This window comes from Physeter macrocephalus, chromosome 6, assembly GCF_002837175.3.
Source record: "Physeter macrocephalus isolate SW-GA chromosome 6, ASM283717v5, whole genome shotgun sequence".
Lineage (NCBI taxonomy): Eukaryota > Metazoa > Chordata > Mammalia > Artiodactyla > Physeteridae > Physeter > Physeter macrocephalus.
Genome location: NC_041219.1, coordinates 88,503,396 through 88,521,852, shown reverse-complemented (window position 1 = coordinate 88,521,852; position 18,457 = coordinate 88,503,396). Strand labels below are relative to the sequence as shown.

The 18,457-nt window shown below is 44.0% G+C and overlaps 1 protein-coding gene across 9 annotated transcripts in view; it reads left to right on the top strand.

Annotated features, from left to right (window-relative positions):
* Positions 1-18,457, top strand: part of DIP2B (disco interacting protein 2 homolog B) — a 273,451-nt gene that overhangs the window by 242,424 nt on the left and 12,570 nt on the right. For 3 of the 9 annotated variants that reach the window (XM_028491350.2, XM_028491347.2, XM_028491348.2), the window contains 9 exons: positions 48-178; positions 1,802-1,970; positions 2,784-2,954; positions 3,971-4,032; positions 4,911-4,968; positions 5,490-5,564; positions 7,330-7,507; positions 9,423-9,546; positions 11,593-14,727. In XM_028491350.2, the coding sequence (XP_028347151.1) occupies positions 48-178; positions 1,802-1,970; positions 2,784-2,954; positions 3,971-4,032; positions 4,911-4,968; positions 5,490-5,564; positions 7,330-7,507; positions 9,423-9,546; positions 11,593-11,845 (1,221 nt within the window). In that variant the 3' untranslated portion in view covers positions 11,846-14,727. Of the gene's footprint in view, positions 1-47; positions 179-1,801; positions 1,971-2,783; positions 2,955-3,970; positions 4,033-4,910; positions 4,969-5,489; positions 5,565-7,329; positions 7,508-9,422; positions 9,547-11,256; positions 11,563-11,592; positions 18,419-18,457 lie in introns of those variants that run through there. The other 6 variants (XR_003680362.2, XR_003680363.2, XM_055085636.1 and 3 more) reach the window with 5 other exon arrangements.

The window sequence follows — 18,457 nt, the reverse complement described above, 5'->3', positions numbered from 1 at the left end:
CCTGTGGGATGCCAGTACCATCCTGTTCCATGTTCCTTACCTTCCAGATGTCCCACTGTGCGGTCAATGCTCTCTGTAGAGCCATCAAGCTCCAGTGTGAGTTGTATTCCTCTCGGCAGATCGCCATCTGCCTTGACCCTTACTGTGGACTTGGCTTTGCACTCTGGTGTCTCTGCAGGTAGGCATGGAAAAGCAAAGAAACAGAATGCATGGGAATATCTTTGGGGCTATGACTATCTCATCCTTCCGTTTGCTCCCTTAATTTGGTAAAGTTTCAATAAAATGCTGATGTTTTCCAGAATTTGTGCAGCTAATGTATCTTCGATGTTTGTCTGGTTTTGTTTGTATTCCCACTTCCTGTTAGTTTTATGCCTCAGACAAAAGGGCAGTGATCTTACTACCTCTTCTGTGCTCCATCCTGTCATCCTCATTTTAGAAGCAGAGCCAAGTAGAAGGATGACACTTGGGTGAAATGTCGTGCTGTGTCAGCCAGAATGCACCCCCTAGGCTTGGCAGGAAGGAATGTAATGAGATGGGTGACAGCATGTGGCTGGAAAGTAGCACATTGGCCACATTGTTACTTGTGGGATAGCAGATCCCAACTCCTTCTACTCTCCTCCCAGAGGACCTCATCTCAGCCTGCATTTTCACCTCCTTGATGGGCATCTTCATGAATGCTTCACAGATGCCTCAACTCAGCATCTTCCTTCTGTGTCCCCATTCTTCTTAGGATGGGGTCGTCCACCTAGGGGCCCACACTAGGAACTTGGGCTTTATCTTCAACTCTATATCTTTATGTCACGCTTCCAATTAAATGTCAGATCCTTTGGCTCCATTATTCTTAAACCTGTCTCTACATAAGAATCACCTAGGGGTCTATGAAAAAAAAAAAATTAATGGGGCTTCCCTAGACATACTAACCTAGATCTCCAGAGGTGGAGACCACAATTCCAGTATTTTTTTTTAATACAGGATTCCTGGGCTCCTAGTTATTCTCGTCTATATTCAAGGTTTAGGAAGTTGAGGATTCATGGCTGGAGATTGTACATACGATATAGGACTCTGACATTCCTTCCTTTTTATCCTGGGTGCACTGTCAGGGTTCAAGCCCTCATCCTCTCTCACCTGGATTACTGCAGCCTCTCCTAACTGTCTCTCAGCCTTCAGTGACTCGTGTCTCCAATCCCCCCTCCATGTAACTAGCTTTACCCCAACTTCAAGCTATAGTGACAGCCTGCTGGGTAAATTCTAAACTCTTTCATATAATAATAGATCAGTGATTTCACAGTTTGCCCTGACCCTTCTGGCTTCACTTCTCACCACTCCCCAGGCATTCTATGCTTTAGTATTTCACTCTGGAATCCTATTTCTGACAACCTTACACACACCATGTAATTTTATATCTCCATGCCTTTGCATGTGCTCTTCCTCTGCCTGGAATGCCCTCACCAGCTTCCCCATTTTTCCAGCCACTGTCAAATTCCTACTCATTCTTCAAGCCCGGGCTCAACTGTCGCCGATTCAGTGAAACACCTGCCGCCCCTTGGGTTCCCAGTTTGAATGACTTGCTCGTCATCCTGTGATCTTGATGGCCTTTATTCACAGCTCACTTACCACCTTCCACAGTCTGCTTTATTCTGTAGTTACTGTATCTTGGGAGTTGCGTAGGAACAAGGCTGATTCTTAGACCTTTATATCTAATATGACCCAACCCTGTCCTTCATGCTCAGTAAATATTTGCTGAATTGATGGTGTTCTAGGATGAATTGATAATGTCAGCTCTTGCCTTTTTTCATTGCAGTGTCTATTCAGGTCACCAGTCCATCTTAATTCCTCCTATGGAGTTGGAAAACAACCTTTTCCTCTGGCTCTCCACGGTCAACCAGTACAAAATAAGAGACACTTTCTGCTCCTATTCAGTAATGGAGCTCTGCACCAAGGGGCTTGGAAACCAAGTGGAGGTGCTGAAGGTAAGAAGCAGCTGTAACCAGGAGACAGCCCTGAGAGAAATGGGCCAGGCGTGATCATACCCCACCTTGGGCTGGCCAGACATATCTGCCTGCTTTTTTTCTAGGCAAACAGGTGTTTGTAAACCTCAGGAAGTTTATCTCTTTCACTTTCTAATTTAATGCACTCTTTCAGAGTTTAATCTGATTCTTACATTGTGGAGAAGAAGGTAAAACTCGTTAGGAGGCTGAATAGAAATGACTTTATGTGAAGATGAACAGAAACTGTGACCTCCAAGAGGATTTTTCCCAATAGAATTTGCGGCCTGAGAATCTCAGAGATTGGCGACTGCCCCAGAGATAAGGTCGCTCATTCGTGAGTGTATCCAACGATCCTATGTCTAACTGGCATATGAGAGTCAAAAAACACTGACTTTTCTTTAGTAGAGAAATGTGACCTTAAGAATGAAAAAAAGAGAGAAGAGGTTAGATATCTACGTTGCTAAATTTGTTTTTCTCTCAGTCCCATCTCTGCGTTTGAAATAGAGAGAAATCTAAGGTACAGAAATGAAGAGGGATTAAAAATATATTGCTGAAAACCTAAGATTTTTAGGTGAAAGAGGAAAGAAATAGAGAACAAGCAGATTGACCAGTGGGTAATGACTTTAGTGGAATTCCTTGGCGTTTTCTGAAAAGGCATATCTTTTCTCTGGGTGTCTGAGGTGAGAACACATAGTTCCTTGGCTTTTCCTGACCAAAGAGATAGAGCAGTGGCCCTGCTTATTCAGCACTTCTGTGATCCTGCTGACCTCAGCTCCCGTGCGTGGTGTCTTACAGACCAGGGGAATCAACCTCTCCTGCATCCGGACGTGTGTGGTGGTGGCTGAGGAGCGGCCCCGCATTGCTCTCCAGCAGTCCTTCTCCAAGCTCTTCAAGGACATCGGTCTGTCCCCTCGGGCTGTCAGCACTACTTTTGGATCAAGAGTCAATGTAGCGATATGTTTGCAGGTGACTATCATGAAATCTTGCTTGTGTGGGGCGCTCAGAGCACAGGCTACCACTTAGTTGCTGTAGGCCTCTGGGCTTTTTATTTGGACTTCACTGTACCTTATTTTGCCCATCTGTAGAATGAACATGGTAGCATCGTCCTTCACAGGGTCGTTCTGTAGAACCACTGAGTTTCTAGGTGCCAAGCACTTGGAGCCGTGCCCGGCAATTGAGCTCTAATGTAAATGTTTACTCTAAGTAGTGGTTTTATGGTCCGAGACAATGAGTCGAGAAGATTTCTGAGTCCTATTTGAATTTTATTTATATGTTACCCTTTGTTTTCTGTCTCCTCCATCTTTTACGCCTTTTTTTTTTTTTTTTTTTTTTTGCAAAAGAAGTACAAATAAGCCTGCATTCTTTTCTCCAGCCAGATGGCAATTTTGCCATGTTATCTTGGTGGGTAAATAACAGAAAAGAGGCTGAAATAACAGAAAAGAACTGAGCCTGATTTTATGTAGCTTGGAAGCTCGTAAGGCAAATACAGACATGGACAAGAGTGAGAGTCAAAGAAGGTGGCGTAAATGGGTGGATACTTTCAGGTCCTCTGTGTCTGTGGTCGGATGACTTTGGAGCAGCATCATGACGCTTTAACTTTGGAGCCCGTTGTGGGCCCCTTGCTGGCAGCTTGGGCCGGTGCTGATTTTGAGAGTCCCATGGATGCTGGTCTGTCTCATCCCTGCCTTGAGTCCAGGGGTGAGGACCCTCCTCAGCCTGGTAATCTTTCAGTGCTGCTTCGGCCCCCAGCCTACTCTGCTCTCCTGGGGGAGGAAAGGAAAGAAAGATGAGAAGAAAGCTAGGCCAGGAGTCTCTTTCGTTATAGCCCTGCCTCATCTGGTTGAAGACAGGGTGAGCGTTCAAAATAAAGCTTGGATTTTTCATGTATGTGACTAAATTATCTATTTCTTGATTTGAAAATGTAAAATATGGAAATACCATTCAGTTAATTTTAAATAAACAATACATTTATTTTTCTTTAGGGAACCTCAGGGCCTGATCCAACTACTGTGTATGTAGATCTGAAATCATTAAGACATGACAGGTACAGTAGATTGGTTATGCTTACTTTCTGTTAGCGTTCCTAAGCGTGAAAAGTTCTGAGCCTCGAGAAAGTCTGCTCTCCCCACTCCTTCCTTTTGTTGGTGTCTTCTGGAGGGATGGGAGAAGGGAAGGAATTCATTTTCATTATTAATACCTAATAAAGTTTACATTTATAAGAAGAAAGCTTTAATTCTCACAGTTGCTGCACTGTTCTTTAATATTAAAATGTAACACTGGTATTTTGTAACATTTGACATAAATTACACTAAAATGGCTAGACTCTGCTCTGGAAGTTTAAAAATAACTGAGACAGACAGAATAAATGAGGCAGAGTAGGGTTTTTGAAACAACACTTTATCTGAGCCCCAGGAGTAAAAGCCTTCCTCCTCACCATCTCACAGGTGAATTGTAGCTATGCCCCAAGGGGAGCTCCTGGCGGAGGGCTCTGGGACCTTTTCCTGAGTCCCACTGAGTTGGGCTGTGTTCACGGTGTGGCCCGTGGCAGTGACCCAGGCTGCACAGGTAGAGCATCTCTAGTGCTGTGATTTTCAGCCTGGGGAGAGTTTGTCCTCCAAAGGACATTTGACAGCGTCTGGAGACATATGCATTGTCACAACAAGGGGATGCTACTGACATCTAGTGGGTAGAGGCCTGGGGTGTTGCTAAACACCCTACAGTGCACAGGATAGTGCCTCACAAAGAATTATAACAAAATATCTGACTCAAAATGTCAGTAATGCTGAGTTTGAGAAACTCTGCTCTGATGTGAGGAGAGATAGATTAGAGGTTTGGGGAGGCAGCGTATATAGCTTTGGTAGATGCGGTGCAGTTGTGTTTTTTTTTTAAGGCTCTTATGTTGTAAATATTGTTTTTCTGCAGGGTTCGTCTTGTGGAACGGGGTGCCCCCCAGAGTTTGCTCCTCTCAGAGTCTGGAAAGGTAATTTGTTCTCTTAACCATTGGGAAGGTGGTCTGTGTGTAGAAGTAGTTAGTTTTTTGTGGGGTGTTTTTTGGTTTTTTGGCTGTGTTAGGTTTTCGTTGCTGCACACGGGCTTTCTCTAGTTGTGGCGAGCGGGGGCTACTCTTCATTCCATTGCGTGGGCTTCAGTAGTTGTGGCATGGGCTCTAGAGTGCAGGCTCAGTAGTTGTGGCGCACGGGCTTAGTTGCCCTGAGGCATGGCACGTGGGATCTTCCCAGACCAGGGCTCGAACCCATGTCCCCTGCATTGGCAGGCGGATTCTTAACCACTGCGCCACCAGGGAAGTCCCCCCGGTTTATTTTTGAGGTTGAATCTTGTTATACCTCTGTCTCCACTGAGCACGATCCCATGAGCGCCATCTCAGCTCCTGCCTTTGTACACTCCCTCACCTCACTGAAGAGATGGGGGCGGGGAACTGCATTTCCTAGAGGTCATTAGATTTAATTGAACCCCGTCTTTGTGTTTCTCTTTGATTCTTAGATTTTACCTGGAGTGAAAGTAGTTATTGTTAATCCAGAGACCAAAGGGCCTGTTGGAGACTCTCACCTGGGAGAGGTATGTATAATTTTCCCCTTTACTCTGAAAAGTCAGCAGTGAAAGACTTTAGGGTTCATATTTTAGAAGTCAGGAAACTGTGGATATAGCTTTTCCCTCTTGGTGAATTTTCGAGAGTTTTCATCTTTCTCTGTAAGGCTCAAAACTGAAATGGACAGAGGGGAAATTGAGACCAAGATGGAGTGAAGATTTAGGCACCCAAACTAGAACTAGTCCCAGATTGGTCCACTGACATACCCTTAGCTGAAAAGGAAAATGGGCAAATCCCACCTGTTCCCACCTATTAAGGAGTGGAACTAAAAGGAGCCACACATTTTAAATTTTTAAAATTTATACAAATTTTATATTTTATTCCAAAATGTATCCATTTTTGTATTAGTATAAAAATATTTAAGACTTAATTTTTCTTCCCCCAAATCTCTGAGAGACACTGATATCTCATCTCATAGCTCACTGGGAGCAATATTGTGGGTGCACGAGGCAGATGACCCGGGCTCTGCCAGTTACCAGCTTCTTGTGATTGGGCAAGTTACTTAACCTCTCTGGGCCTCAGTTTCCTCAACCATAAGTAATAATGGCAGCCACCTAGTAGAATTGTGTGACAATTAAATGCGTTAATACCTGTATCTGTCATACATTTGGAACAGTGCCTGTCACACAGTGAATACTAGTTTTGTTACCATTGTTGGCTATTGCTGTGTTTACATTGTAAATTCAGATAGCCTGTAGTATTTTCCTGCGGTCTTTGTAACTTAGTTTCAGAGCACAGAAATGATCCCTTGATGCATTTGTGAGACTGAAAGAGGCTGAGAAATGAGCCAGGGAGGGCTTCCCTAGTGACGCAGTGGTTAAGAATCCACCTGCCAATGTAGGGGACACGGGTTCGAGCCCTGGTCTGGGAAGATCCCACATGCCGCGGAGCAACTACGCCCGTACGCCACAACTACTGAGCCTGCGCTCTAGAGCCCGTGAGCCACAACTGCTGAGCCCACGTGCCACAACTACTGAAGCACGTGCACCTATGCTCCTCAACAAGAAAAGCCACAGCAATAAGAAGCCCATGCACCATAACAAAGAGTAGCCCCTGCTCACTGCAACTATAGAAAGTCCGTGCGCAGCAACGAAGACCCAACGCAGCCAAAGATAAATAAATAAATAAATTTATTTAAAAAAAAAAAAAAGAGAAGAAGAAGAAAGAAAGAAATGAGCCAGGGAGGCAATGTAGCCTCAAGTTTAAGAGCATGGCCTCTGTGGCCACCCAGGCTTGGGTCTGGGTTTCCTAGTTTCTGCGTCTTAGGTGAGTTACTTAACTCCTTTATTTTTTTTCATCTGTAAAATGGGAATAACAGTAGTACAAACTGTATTGTCATGTCATATATGTCAGGATTGATGGAGGTAAGGCATATAATACTGTTCAGCACATGGTAAACACTTGATAACTGACAGCTGCCTTTATTGTTGCAGCTGTGTTGTTACTATAAAAAGGAGGTTAAAAAAACAAAATAGGGACTTCCCTGGTGGTCCAGTGGGTAAGACTCTGTGCTCCCTATGCAGGGGGCCCGGGTTCGATCCCTGGTCAGGGATCCCACATGCTGTAACTAAGATCCCATCCCAACTAAGAGTCCGCATGCTGCAACTAAAAGATCCCACAACTAAGACCCGGTGCAGCCAAAATTAATTAATTAATTAATTAAGCCAAAATCATCTGTCCCAGAGAACTGAATTGATTCTGGCAAAATGTGAACAGTGCTTTTTCTTGTTGTAGATTTGGGTGAACAGTCCCCATACAGCCAGTGGCTATTACACCATCTATGACAGTGAGACTCTTCAAGCTGACCATTTCAACACCCGCCTCAGCTTTGGGGATCCTGCTCAGACGCTCTGGGCTCGAACAGGATACCTGGGTTTTGTCCGCCGGACCGAGCTCACAGCAGCCACTGGAGGTATCTTCACCAGCTCCTCGCCCTTGTCCTGCTGCGCTTTTCAGCCCCTAGCACGGGCTGGCCTTCCTCAGCGTGCCTTTGGATGTGGAGTGTGTGTATTGAATTATTCCCTTCTCCGACTCTTGAACCCATATGTGAATTTGTATTCATCTGAAGTAAGACTTTGCCCTCAAAGAGGACCCAGGAAATAAGCACTGGGGCCCCGTGTCAGCATCCCTAAACTGTGGGTTGGCTCAGCCAGGCAGTCGTAGAGATGTTCCTGGTGATGGGTAGATGCCTCTGGCAGGACTCAGCCCTCAGCAAGCTCCTTGGACAGGTATCCCATCTTTAGTCCCTTGCTCCTAAGCCTTGCGAGCGGGAGGCACTGCAGAGGAGCCAGCCTGCCGAAGCTCTCTGTCCCTTCGGCGGCTCACGTTGGACACGAGCCTGCTTGGCAGGACTCTCATGTAAGCAGCCCCCAGTCATCCTCTGCCCACTGGGCAGTCACAGTGAAGCCATGACTTCAACCTTCCTGACGGCATGAATGGCCGTTTTGAAATACCCAGCACTGATTGCATCATACACACCCAGAACTGACACAGATCACTCACTGGACTTGAACAGCTGGAACTGAGCCAAGTCATTTCTCCTTCGCCCCTTGCATCTGTTCCCCACTGACCAGCTCCAGAGTGTCTCCATATTTCACGGGGAAGTAGAATAACATACTGGTGGTGAGGGAAGCATCCCTAGCCAGGTGCCTTGGTTTTGAAGCCTACCTCTGTCATTTGCTGTATGACCTTGAGCACTCACTCAACCTCTCAGTTTCCTACCTGGAAAATGGGAGTGATAACGTTTCCTGCCTTGTGGAAGTGATGTGAGATTAAATGACATAATGCCTTCAGGTGCCTGGAACAGTGACTGGCACACAGAAAACACTCGATAGTCATTAGCTACTCTTTCTGTTGTTTTTGTTACTACAGTCTTCAGCTCTTGTGTGATGGGACTCTGCTGGCCTTCCTCATCCTTCTCTTTCCAACAGCTCCTAGCAGTTTGTTTTGCTAAATTTTTCAGAAATCTTCCTTTTCCTGAAAATACAACATTCTGTAGACCTAGCTAAATCATCAATACAACATTCCGTAGACCTAGCTAAATCATCTCTCTTCTTCTTTTCAGTATCTTTATAGACATAAACCATGTAGCCTTGTGTATGCAGTGTGTGCATAAAATCTTTAAAAAAAAAGATTTCTGCAACGTCCTGCTGGATTACAAGCCTATTAATAACTAGGACTTGTGTCTCTATGGAGTCCTTGAAAATGTCTAGAAACAGTGACATATGTTCACTTCTTTTCCATCTCAAATCCTCTCCCCTCCTCCCCTCCCCAGCCATCATCTGGCTAATTCCTGTTTATCCTTAAAAGCTCAGCATGGCTTCAGCTTTTCCTTTTCTGAACCCTTGAGCTGAGCTCGGGGAGGGGGGGCCCTAGTGCACACTCGGGTCGCTGGGCTGACCTCATCCCACCTGATGTCCATCCATAGGACATCTGTTGTGTGTGTGTTTCCCCCACTAGACAGTAAGTACCTTCAGAGCAGGAATCGTGTTATATCATCTTTGTCTCCCCAGCACTAGGCACAATTCCTGGCACATGGTAATAATAATAATAACAATAGCTAATGTTTTCAGCACTTACAGTGTACCAGGCATCATATTAACTCCCTTATATGAATTTAATCCTCACAGCAGCCATTTATTATTACTCCTGTCTCACAGAGGGGAAGCAGGACTCAGAGACTTAAGTTAATTGCTCCACGTTACAGAGCTGGTGAGTGGTGGCGCCAGGTGACGTGGCAGGCAGTCTGGACCCTGTGCTCTTAACTCCAACGATGTAGTACACTCAGTGCGTCTGATGAACCAGGTTCCTCTTTCTCTCCCCGTCAGAGCGTCACGATGCCTTGTACGTGGTGGGAGCTCTGGACGAGACACTGGAGCTGCGAGGCCTGCGGTACCACCCCATCGACATCGAGACCTCGGTGTCTCGGATCCACAGGAGCATGGCCGAATGGTAAATCCCCTGCACAGCATAGGTTCCCCCTCAGCTGCGGCACCAGTTAAAGTTGCTCTGTAGTCAGCCGTCTGTAGCAGACCACCTACGGCTGTGGAACTGCAGGGGAGCCAGAAAATAAACGGACTGATCCTTGTCTGGCAGTGTGCCGTCTGCTGAGACAGGCTCCGTGGACTCGCGGTGGGGCTGGGTCCTTTTTAATGGTAGGCGCTTACCGTTGGAAGGGACCTAACTGATGATCCGCCTCTAGAAAGTCGGTAGAGGGTGGTGGGAAGAACCATGACTTTCAGGTCAAAAGACCCAGCTGGAAGGCCCAGCGCGCCCACGGAGGCTGCTTTCCTCATCTGAAAATGCCTCCTCTGCTCCTTCCTGATTATCAGGAAGATCAAGTGAGAATGTACTTTGTAAACTATCAAATGGTAAGCAGATGAAAAGGATTGTTATTATTATCTGGTCCAGTTTCCCTCTTAGTGCAGGAATTCCCCCTATATTATCACTGACAAAGGATCATCCGACCTCACGTTGACTAAAAATTTCTTAAAATTAAAACTCTGTAGTTTTTACCTATTTGCTTTCATAGTGGATTCTTAACAGTACAGAATCCATCCAGTTTCTTTTTTTTTTTTTTTTTTTTTTTGCGATACGCGGGCCTCTCACTGCTGTGGCCTCTCCCATTGCGGAGCACAGGCTCCGGACGCGCAGGCTCAGCGGCCATGGCTCACAGGCCTAGCCGCTCCGCGGCATGTGGGATCTTCCTGGACCGGGGCACGAACCCGTATCCCCTGCATCGGCAGGTGGACTCTCAACCACTGCACCACCAGGGAAGCCCCTCAGTTTCTTTTTATACATGTTTAAGTCAGTGTGTCCTTCTCAGGTTTTTGGGGTTTTTTTTTCATGCAAAGTAGCCACAGTTCTTTTAATGGTTTGTTCATGCTTTCCAGATGCTTCTTTGTCTTGCTTTTGTCAGAGTCTCTCCTCTGAACAGACCTGAACAATGCCCGTGAGGTGTAAGAACAAAGCAGAGAAGTTGGGCACCATGGTTACCCCCTAATTTTAACCATTTGACTTTTGATGCTACCAGATATTGTGTACATTTTTCTTAAGGACTGAATCTGTTTTTTAAAGCAGTTCAACACTGCAAAACACAAGTCAGGTCATACCTTCTAACCCAGCAACCCCACTGAATGTAAGGCAACTTTCTACCTTATAACACAATAGGAGAGAGCATGTATGGGGCACTGAGTTCAGATGAGGCCAGGCCAGCTCCCTTCCTGTTTGGTGTTATAATATAGATAATAATCTTAGTCAAAGCTCTTATGTTGCAAATATCAAGAATTCTCTTCAAAACAACTTAAGCAGGGCTTCCCTGGTGGCGCAGTGGTTGAGAATCCGCCTGCCGATGCAGGGGACACGGGTTCGTGCCCCGGTCCGGGAAGATCCCACATGCCGCGGAGCGGCTGGGTCCGTGAGCCATGGCCGCTGAGCCTGTGCGTCCGGAGCCTGTGCTCCGCAACGGGAGAGGCCACAACAGTGAGAGGCCCGCGTACCACAAAAAAAAAAAAACAAAAACTTAAGCAAAAGAGAGTTCATGGATAGAATACCTGGTTATCTCAGAGGTTCCTAGAAGTCTCTGACCAGCTCTGGATCTCAAGAAAGGTAGAAACAAGGAACGGGAAGGCCATCAGGAACCACCGTCTTCTCACTTTCTAGAGTCATGTGGGCATCCACTTCATTCTTTCTCTCCTCCCTGAAGAGCCATTCTCTGTACTTCTCTGCACACCTGCTACCCCAGAACGTTCCAGTCCACGTGTCCTCAGTTCAGGTGACCAGCTAACAACTTTCATTCCCACTTCCAAACTCCCAAGAGATTTTAAATGGCTCAGCTAATCAGCTGTGATCATAGGGGCAAGGTCATGTATTAAAGACGTGGCTGAGAGCCTTCTGGTTGGATCCAAGCGAGAAGGCGGTTCTCAGGGGAAATGGGGATAAGTCTTGGGCAGACACTGTAAAAGATGACATGTTAACTGAATGTCATTGAAATTTCAGTGCCGTGTTCACGTGGACCAACTTGCTCGTGGTGGTTGTGGAACTGTGTGGCTCTGAACAGGAGGCCCTAGATCTGGTTCCTTTAGTGACAAATGTGGTCCTGGAGGAGCATTACCTCATCGTGGGCGTCGTAGTTGTGGTGGACCCAGGCGTTATCCCCATCAACTCTAGAGGAGAGAAGCAGAGGATGCACCTCCGTGACAGCTTCCTCGCTGACCAGCTGGACCCCATCTATGTGGCGTATAACATGTAACCAGCCTTGTGGGGATTGCAGGGGCCATCCTGCAAAACCACAGGACCAAAGACCCGTGACTAGGAGGAAGCTTTCATATGGTGTGAAATAAGCTGAGATGGCTACATTATATCCTTCATCTCATCCTGTGGGATTCTGCAATCACCTGACACACAGGAAAGGGGAATTCTGTGGTAGCAAATGAAAAAAATATTAACAGTCTATTAGTCATGAGCTTTGACGTAGTGTGAGCAGCACGTTACTAAAGCAATTACATCCATGTTGCATTTTTTTCATCTGTTGTATATAGTTGTATTTTTACCTAATGCTGTTTTAGAATTTTGTAAGGGAGTTTAATGAATTCACATGAAGGGGGTAGTCTGAGTTACACAGTTCCCCGCTCTGTACTGTATTTTGCCATTTTACCATAGTTAGACATTCTGTGGGTTTTGTTAACACGGAACTACTTGGCTTACTTTCAGTTGACCCATAAGCAAATCAGATAACCCACTGAATATGAGAATTACTTTATATATATAAAATTCTTGATGGTAAAACATTTTGACCAGTGTTTTAAACATGTAAATACGGATACACATAATTCAGCTAAAAATTGACGAATTGGCTTGTATAGTTGTAACAACTAAAGTAGAAACATTTCTACCTTGAGAGAATCTCAGTATTCTCTGGATGCAGTGTAATTGAATAGGTGACTAAAAAGTGCAAATTGTTTGCAGGTTTTGCTGCACATTGTACTGTGTCTGTTGGCTGGTGTATTTTATAAACTGAAGCTGCCTATGTTTGTTTTTTAAGCTTGCATTCCCAGAATCAGCTTAAGCTTTTAAGAATTCAGCCTGTTTCTACAAACTGAATAATCTCAGTTGAAAAATCAAAATGTTAGGAAAAGCTAAGATTCATTAGATCCCACCCAATTCTAAGGAACCGGAATAACTCACTCTGGCCCCCAGTGTTGAAACCGTCTTTCACGTTTAGAATGACTGCATAAGAATTTAGAATTTCCTCTTTTCCAGGCCCATTGTATCCTGTGCCAGCAGTTTACATCTAGCTTTTCTTTTCTGAGAACTGAAGAGCATCCTCTGTTCTTCCAGTTCACGAGGGCGGGGATTTTAAGAGCAAGAGCAATAGGCTGGGAAGGCAGTGGGATCAATAGTCACACGAAGGCAGAAGGCCTCGTAACTGCTTGTCTCAGAACTGACCGATTTGGGTTGCCAAAATAGCCAGGCTTATGCTGAAATAGGGGAAGTCTGATGTATGCAAGAAACTCTTTTGAAATAACTGTGGTGCCCAGGCCAAGTGGACAGAGCCTGGGACTGAGTTTGGCCTCTGGCTCGGTTTCCTTTCTTCGGTCTGATACTTCACATATTTGAATATAGTTGAATTTTATTATTTTTTTCTTACAGAAATATTTTTTAAAATTAAAAAAAAAACTCAAAGTGAACAGAGTTAACTTGTTAAATCAGAATGGTTCTCTTTGACCCACTCTGGTCTATTGTGTAAATATTTATTTAGACTATTTTAATAATACATATTATTTACCCCACTGTAACATCATGTAAACTAAATATGTTTTTAAACAATTTTTTAGACTTGTAATTACCCTGAAAATAAGGTTTATAATGCAAAGACCAGACCCTTCACCACGGCAGCACTCCTGGGGGGCTGCCCTTACACAGTCTCATGACTCAAAGCCACTTTATTGACTCCCTTTTACATAGTCCTCTTTTCCTCCCAACTCGTTCTCCACAGAGGGAAGACCTCAAGACATTTTCCAGTTCCAGATCTCTTTTTCAGCATTTTGGATGACGTTAACTTACACATGATGGGAGAGGTTCTAGGATGTACAGGAAAAAAGCACTTGCATTGGGGTAAGAAATCCAGTGACTAGCAGAGAAAACAGCCTGCTTATTTGGAAAGTAATTTTCTTAAGACAGTTTTTAATGATTCGGTAATCAAAGCAAGGGATCCTGAGGATCTTCTATCTCCGTAATCCACAAGTTCTAAGAAAAAGGTATAAGGCAGAGTCTGTCCTATGGGTTGCTTTCATAATTCTTATTACACAAGTGAGGGTGTCTGCTAGAAATATACTGTGAGCCACATCTGTCATTTTAAAATTTCTAGTAACCACATTTTAAAAAGTAAAAAGAAACAGGTGAAATTGATTTTAATTATTATTTAGCACAATATATCAAAAATACTATCATTTCAACATGGGATCAATATAAAAAATTATTAATGAGATATTTTACTTTCTTTTTTTTCATATTATGTCTTTGAAATCCAGTGTGTATTAAGCACATCTCAATTCGGACTAGCCATATTTCAAGTTTACAGTAGCCACACATGGCTGTTGGCTACCATACTGGACAGTACTGATTATACTCATTCCTTCAAATAAAATATTCCGTTAATCTCATGGTATGGCCAACTCCCAGTTATTTAGGGGCTGATTATCTAGTTTTGTAGTTCCTCAGGCCTCTGATTTATTGTTATTTTTTTTGCTTTCTTCCTTATGGCTGCTTTATTTATCTTTTGCCTATCCCCCAAAGCCAGAATAAGCTGGTGGAGGAAAGAAAACTAAGATGCTAAGGTGTGTCTTTGGGGAACTTCACCAGTAACTCTGGTAAAGTATCCTCTAGAAGGGGAAGAGAGTCAGTCATTAGTTTAGAGGTGTTTGTGGGATCATCTACAGATCTAATGCCTAGTCTGTTGCAGACTTAGTAAGAAAACTTTCTCTTGGTGACACAACGCTCTTAGTCTTTCCACATTAAGTAGAACCTTTGTGGTAGAACTGACTCTTAAGAGATGCCCCAAAGGCCATTATTAATAGAAACAGCCTTGCCAAAACTTGGGAACACATTGTGTCTGGGTTTTTATGCCTGTGGGGAGTGTGGGGGGGTGGGGGGGGCGGGGGGACTAAAGAATAGCAAGCCCGCATTTCAGATAAGAGAAACCTATTCATCTGAAAGTTTTTGAACCTCTTTCTGCCTCTCAGCAGAAGTAATGAGGTAGATCAGGAAGGGGCTGCCTCAGAACAAATGCCATCTCCTGCATCAGTGGTCACCTTGGGAATGACCAGCATGCTAATGGGCATCAGTGAATCCACACTCTACTTCCTTCCTGCCTCATAAAGGGCCCCTGCTTCCCCAGTACCAGTTCCTCCTGAAGTTGTGCTGCCTCAGGCTCTTTAGGGACCATTGCCTGTCTATTGGTCATAGGAGTGTCTCCTTAACTTTAGTCCCTGGGCAGTGCTTGCTTAATGCTTTTGTTGAATCAACAAAGGGCCCGAGGCCTTAGGCTTTTTTGTTAAGGTCTGTGCCCCAGGCATGGTGCTCAATATCTTGGCCAAATAAATTACTTTCCTTGAATATCCAGGAATCTTTAGACTGAAGCAATGAGGAGTTACCACCTCACCCTCAAACTCCAACATGATCTATGCCTTAGAGTTGTTTTTGTTGTCTGCTTTCATGTAAAAACAAGAGTATTTGGAGCAAGCTGCATTACTCCAAATACACAATAGGCCTTTTCTTTATCATTCATTCAACATTTCTGGTTTAGGTATATGTAGATGGGCCATGTTATTTGTCCAGAGGAAGAGAGTGTAAAGATATAAGAATAATTTTTTAGTCCTAAATGCTGTTTTGTTTATTTTTTGTCAAGATATTTACCAGTGTCAGATTCAAACTATAGTACTGTGTAATTATGTATAAAGTTTTTTTTTATTTATTTGAAATTAGACTAGATATACATTTTTAAATTTAACATCTGGCTGGACAGTGTTCTATTAACTCATTGAATGTGTTTCCTTTGTCTTGTGTTAATAAATATTGATGCCTCATTATGTTTAATGCTTCACACATTGGGAGAATTGATAAATCGGAATTAATAAATTTTAAATTTAACTTCAGATGGTAAGACCCAAAGATAACCTGGAGAGGTCTAAGGAAAATGAACACAGAGATCCGAAGTTATAGCAAATCAGTTCTATAAAAGGAGGCCAGATTGAGGAACAGTAGAGAGTCATTTTGAAAACTAATAAGCCTTTTGTCCAGACCAATTATAACTTAGTTTTCCTCCTACCCCTGTAGCATTTGGTAGTTTTAAACTATTGATCATACATGTTATTATTATTTTTTAAAATCTGTAATTGGACTGGGTTTCAGCTTTTCTAAGGTAATACCTCATTTGCTCTCCCATTTCCTGGTTTCAAGAAACTTGATGGGAGTTTTTATCAAATTGAGCATATTCTCAGACACTGAAACTGGTCCTTGAATTACAGTGCAAGCTATTCAGGCAGCTGAGAACTTTTTTTTAACTTAATACACATTTATTGAGTGCCTACCCACTAGGCACAAGTCACTGTGATAACAACTGAAGCTAGAGAGAGAGAAACTCAAGTCACTGCCCTCCAGAAGTTACAGGAAAACAGTACACTATATTAAGGGTTACGAGTAGAGGTGGACTGTGGGAGCAGGTAGGATAGGCACCCAATCCAATGATGAGGGAGGATAATGAGGAATTCGGGCTGGAGGAGGTAACATCTGAACTGAGTTTTGAAGGATGAGCTAGCCAAATAAAGGCAGCAAGTGGGGAGGCAGAGTTGCATATTCTGGAAACTGCAATTTATTATTAGGATGTAGGGTTTAAAGGGAGAAAAGTAAAAGATAACTATCTGTGGAGGTCTGAGCCAAGGACAGATCACTAAGGGCCTTAATGTGTCAAGCTAAGAATTTTGGACTTTTATCCAGAAGGCCAAAGACAGCCAATGAGGTGTTTATAGCAAGGAAATAACATGCTCAGATTTGCAACATAGAAGATTATTCTGGTAGTCATGTAGAAAATGGATTGGTGCAGGTAGGGAAAGAAAGGTAAAACCTGGGACAGGGAGATCAGTTGAGAGGCCTTTGCAGAAACTGCAGTGATAGAGCAAAGCACTTTAACCAACGCAGTGACAGGATGGAGACCAGAGACAATGCATGTAAACTTGGGAGAGAGTAAGATGTCAATCGCTGAACATTCAAGATAAGGAAGGAGGAATCCAAAATAACTTACAGATGTCTGACTTCGGGAGTTAGGTAGATGTGGAGTCATTTACCAAAATAACTTACAGATGTCTGACTTGGGGAGTTAGGTAGATGTGGAGTCATTTACCAAGATAGGGAAAAAAGAGGAGGAATAGATTTGGGAAAGAAGATGCTGTGTTCCATTTTGGTCACATTCATTTGAGGTGCTGTGGAGGTCCAACAGGCTGCTAAATATTTAGGTCTCTGCCTCAGGAGAGCTCTAGCCCAGGATTACACATTGGGGAGACATTCTTTGAAAAGTGGTAGTTGAGGGGCTTCCCTGGTGGCGCAATGTTTGAGAGTCCACCTACCGATGTAGGGGATACGGGTTCGTGCCCCGGTCTGGGAAGATCCCACGTGCCGCGGAGCGGCTGGGCCCGTGAGCCGCGCCCGCTGGGCCTGCGCGTCCGGAGCCTGTGCTCCGCGGCGGGAGAGGCCGCGACGGTGAGAGGCCCGTGTACCGCAAAAAAAAAAAAAAGTGGTAGTTGAAGCCATGGAGCGGATGATAGTGCCAAGAAAGATCATGTAGAGTGAGAAAAGGCCCAATGATGGAGCCATAGGGAACACGAGTATTCAAAGCCTGAGGGAGGAAGAAGAATCCACAAAAGGGAGAAGGAATGACTGGAGAGATAGCGTCAAAACCAAGAAGGAGCTTGGGCACAGAAATCGAAGGACGAGTTTTAAAGAGGAGGGAGTGCCCAGCAGTGCCGAAGGCTACAATGAAGCTGAGAAAACAGGGACTGGCTAGCGTCTGTGGTATCTGGCAACCCGGCGGTCACTGGTAACCTTGGTCAGAGCAGAAGCAGTGGCAGTTATGGGGGCAGGAGGCAGAAGACTGATTCCGGAGAGGTGTGATGGGAAGTGTGACCGAACAGAGGCTACTCTTTCTAGAAGCTGTATCTACACATAGAAAGGAAAGAGATGGGATAGTAGTTAAATGAGGGCTGTAGAATTGAGGGAGACTTTTTTTAAGACGGAAGAAATAAAATATTCCTGAGTAGAGGGAAAGTTTCCAAATAAAGCAATGAGGGATAATGGACAAAACAAGGTCACTGAGAAAGCAGGAGGGGTGGGGATCCAGAGAACAGGTGGAACGATTAGCCTTTGAGGGGAGGAAGCACATTTTTTCAAATAAAACTGGGAAGAGGCAAGATCCTGATAGTAGGAAGTTAGTAGAGGCCTACTGATGACCTCCTTCACTTCTCTGAACCTCCATTCTCAGTCTACAGAGATGAATATTCATTTCTGAGATAATCTCGAAAATAAATATGATAGAGCTGACAAAAAATAACATGGAATCTGCAAATAATAGGAATTCCTAAGAAGCAGATGTAAGAGGGAAATTTACATGAAACTCATAGAAACAAAGACTAAAAATAAAATAGTTGTATTCAACTAAAAAAAGAAAAAAGGGTCCTCTACAAAAGTAGAAGGAAGGAAATAATGAAAAGAAAGGCAGAAATTAATAAATACAAAATAAAAGAATATAAAAGGTTCAACAAAACAAGAAGCTGATTTCTTTTTTTTTTTTTTTTTTAATTTATTCATTTAT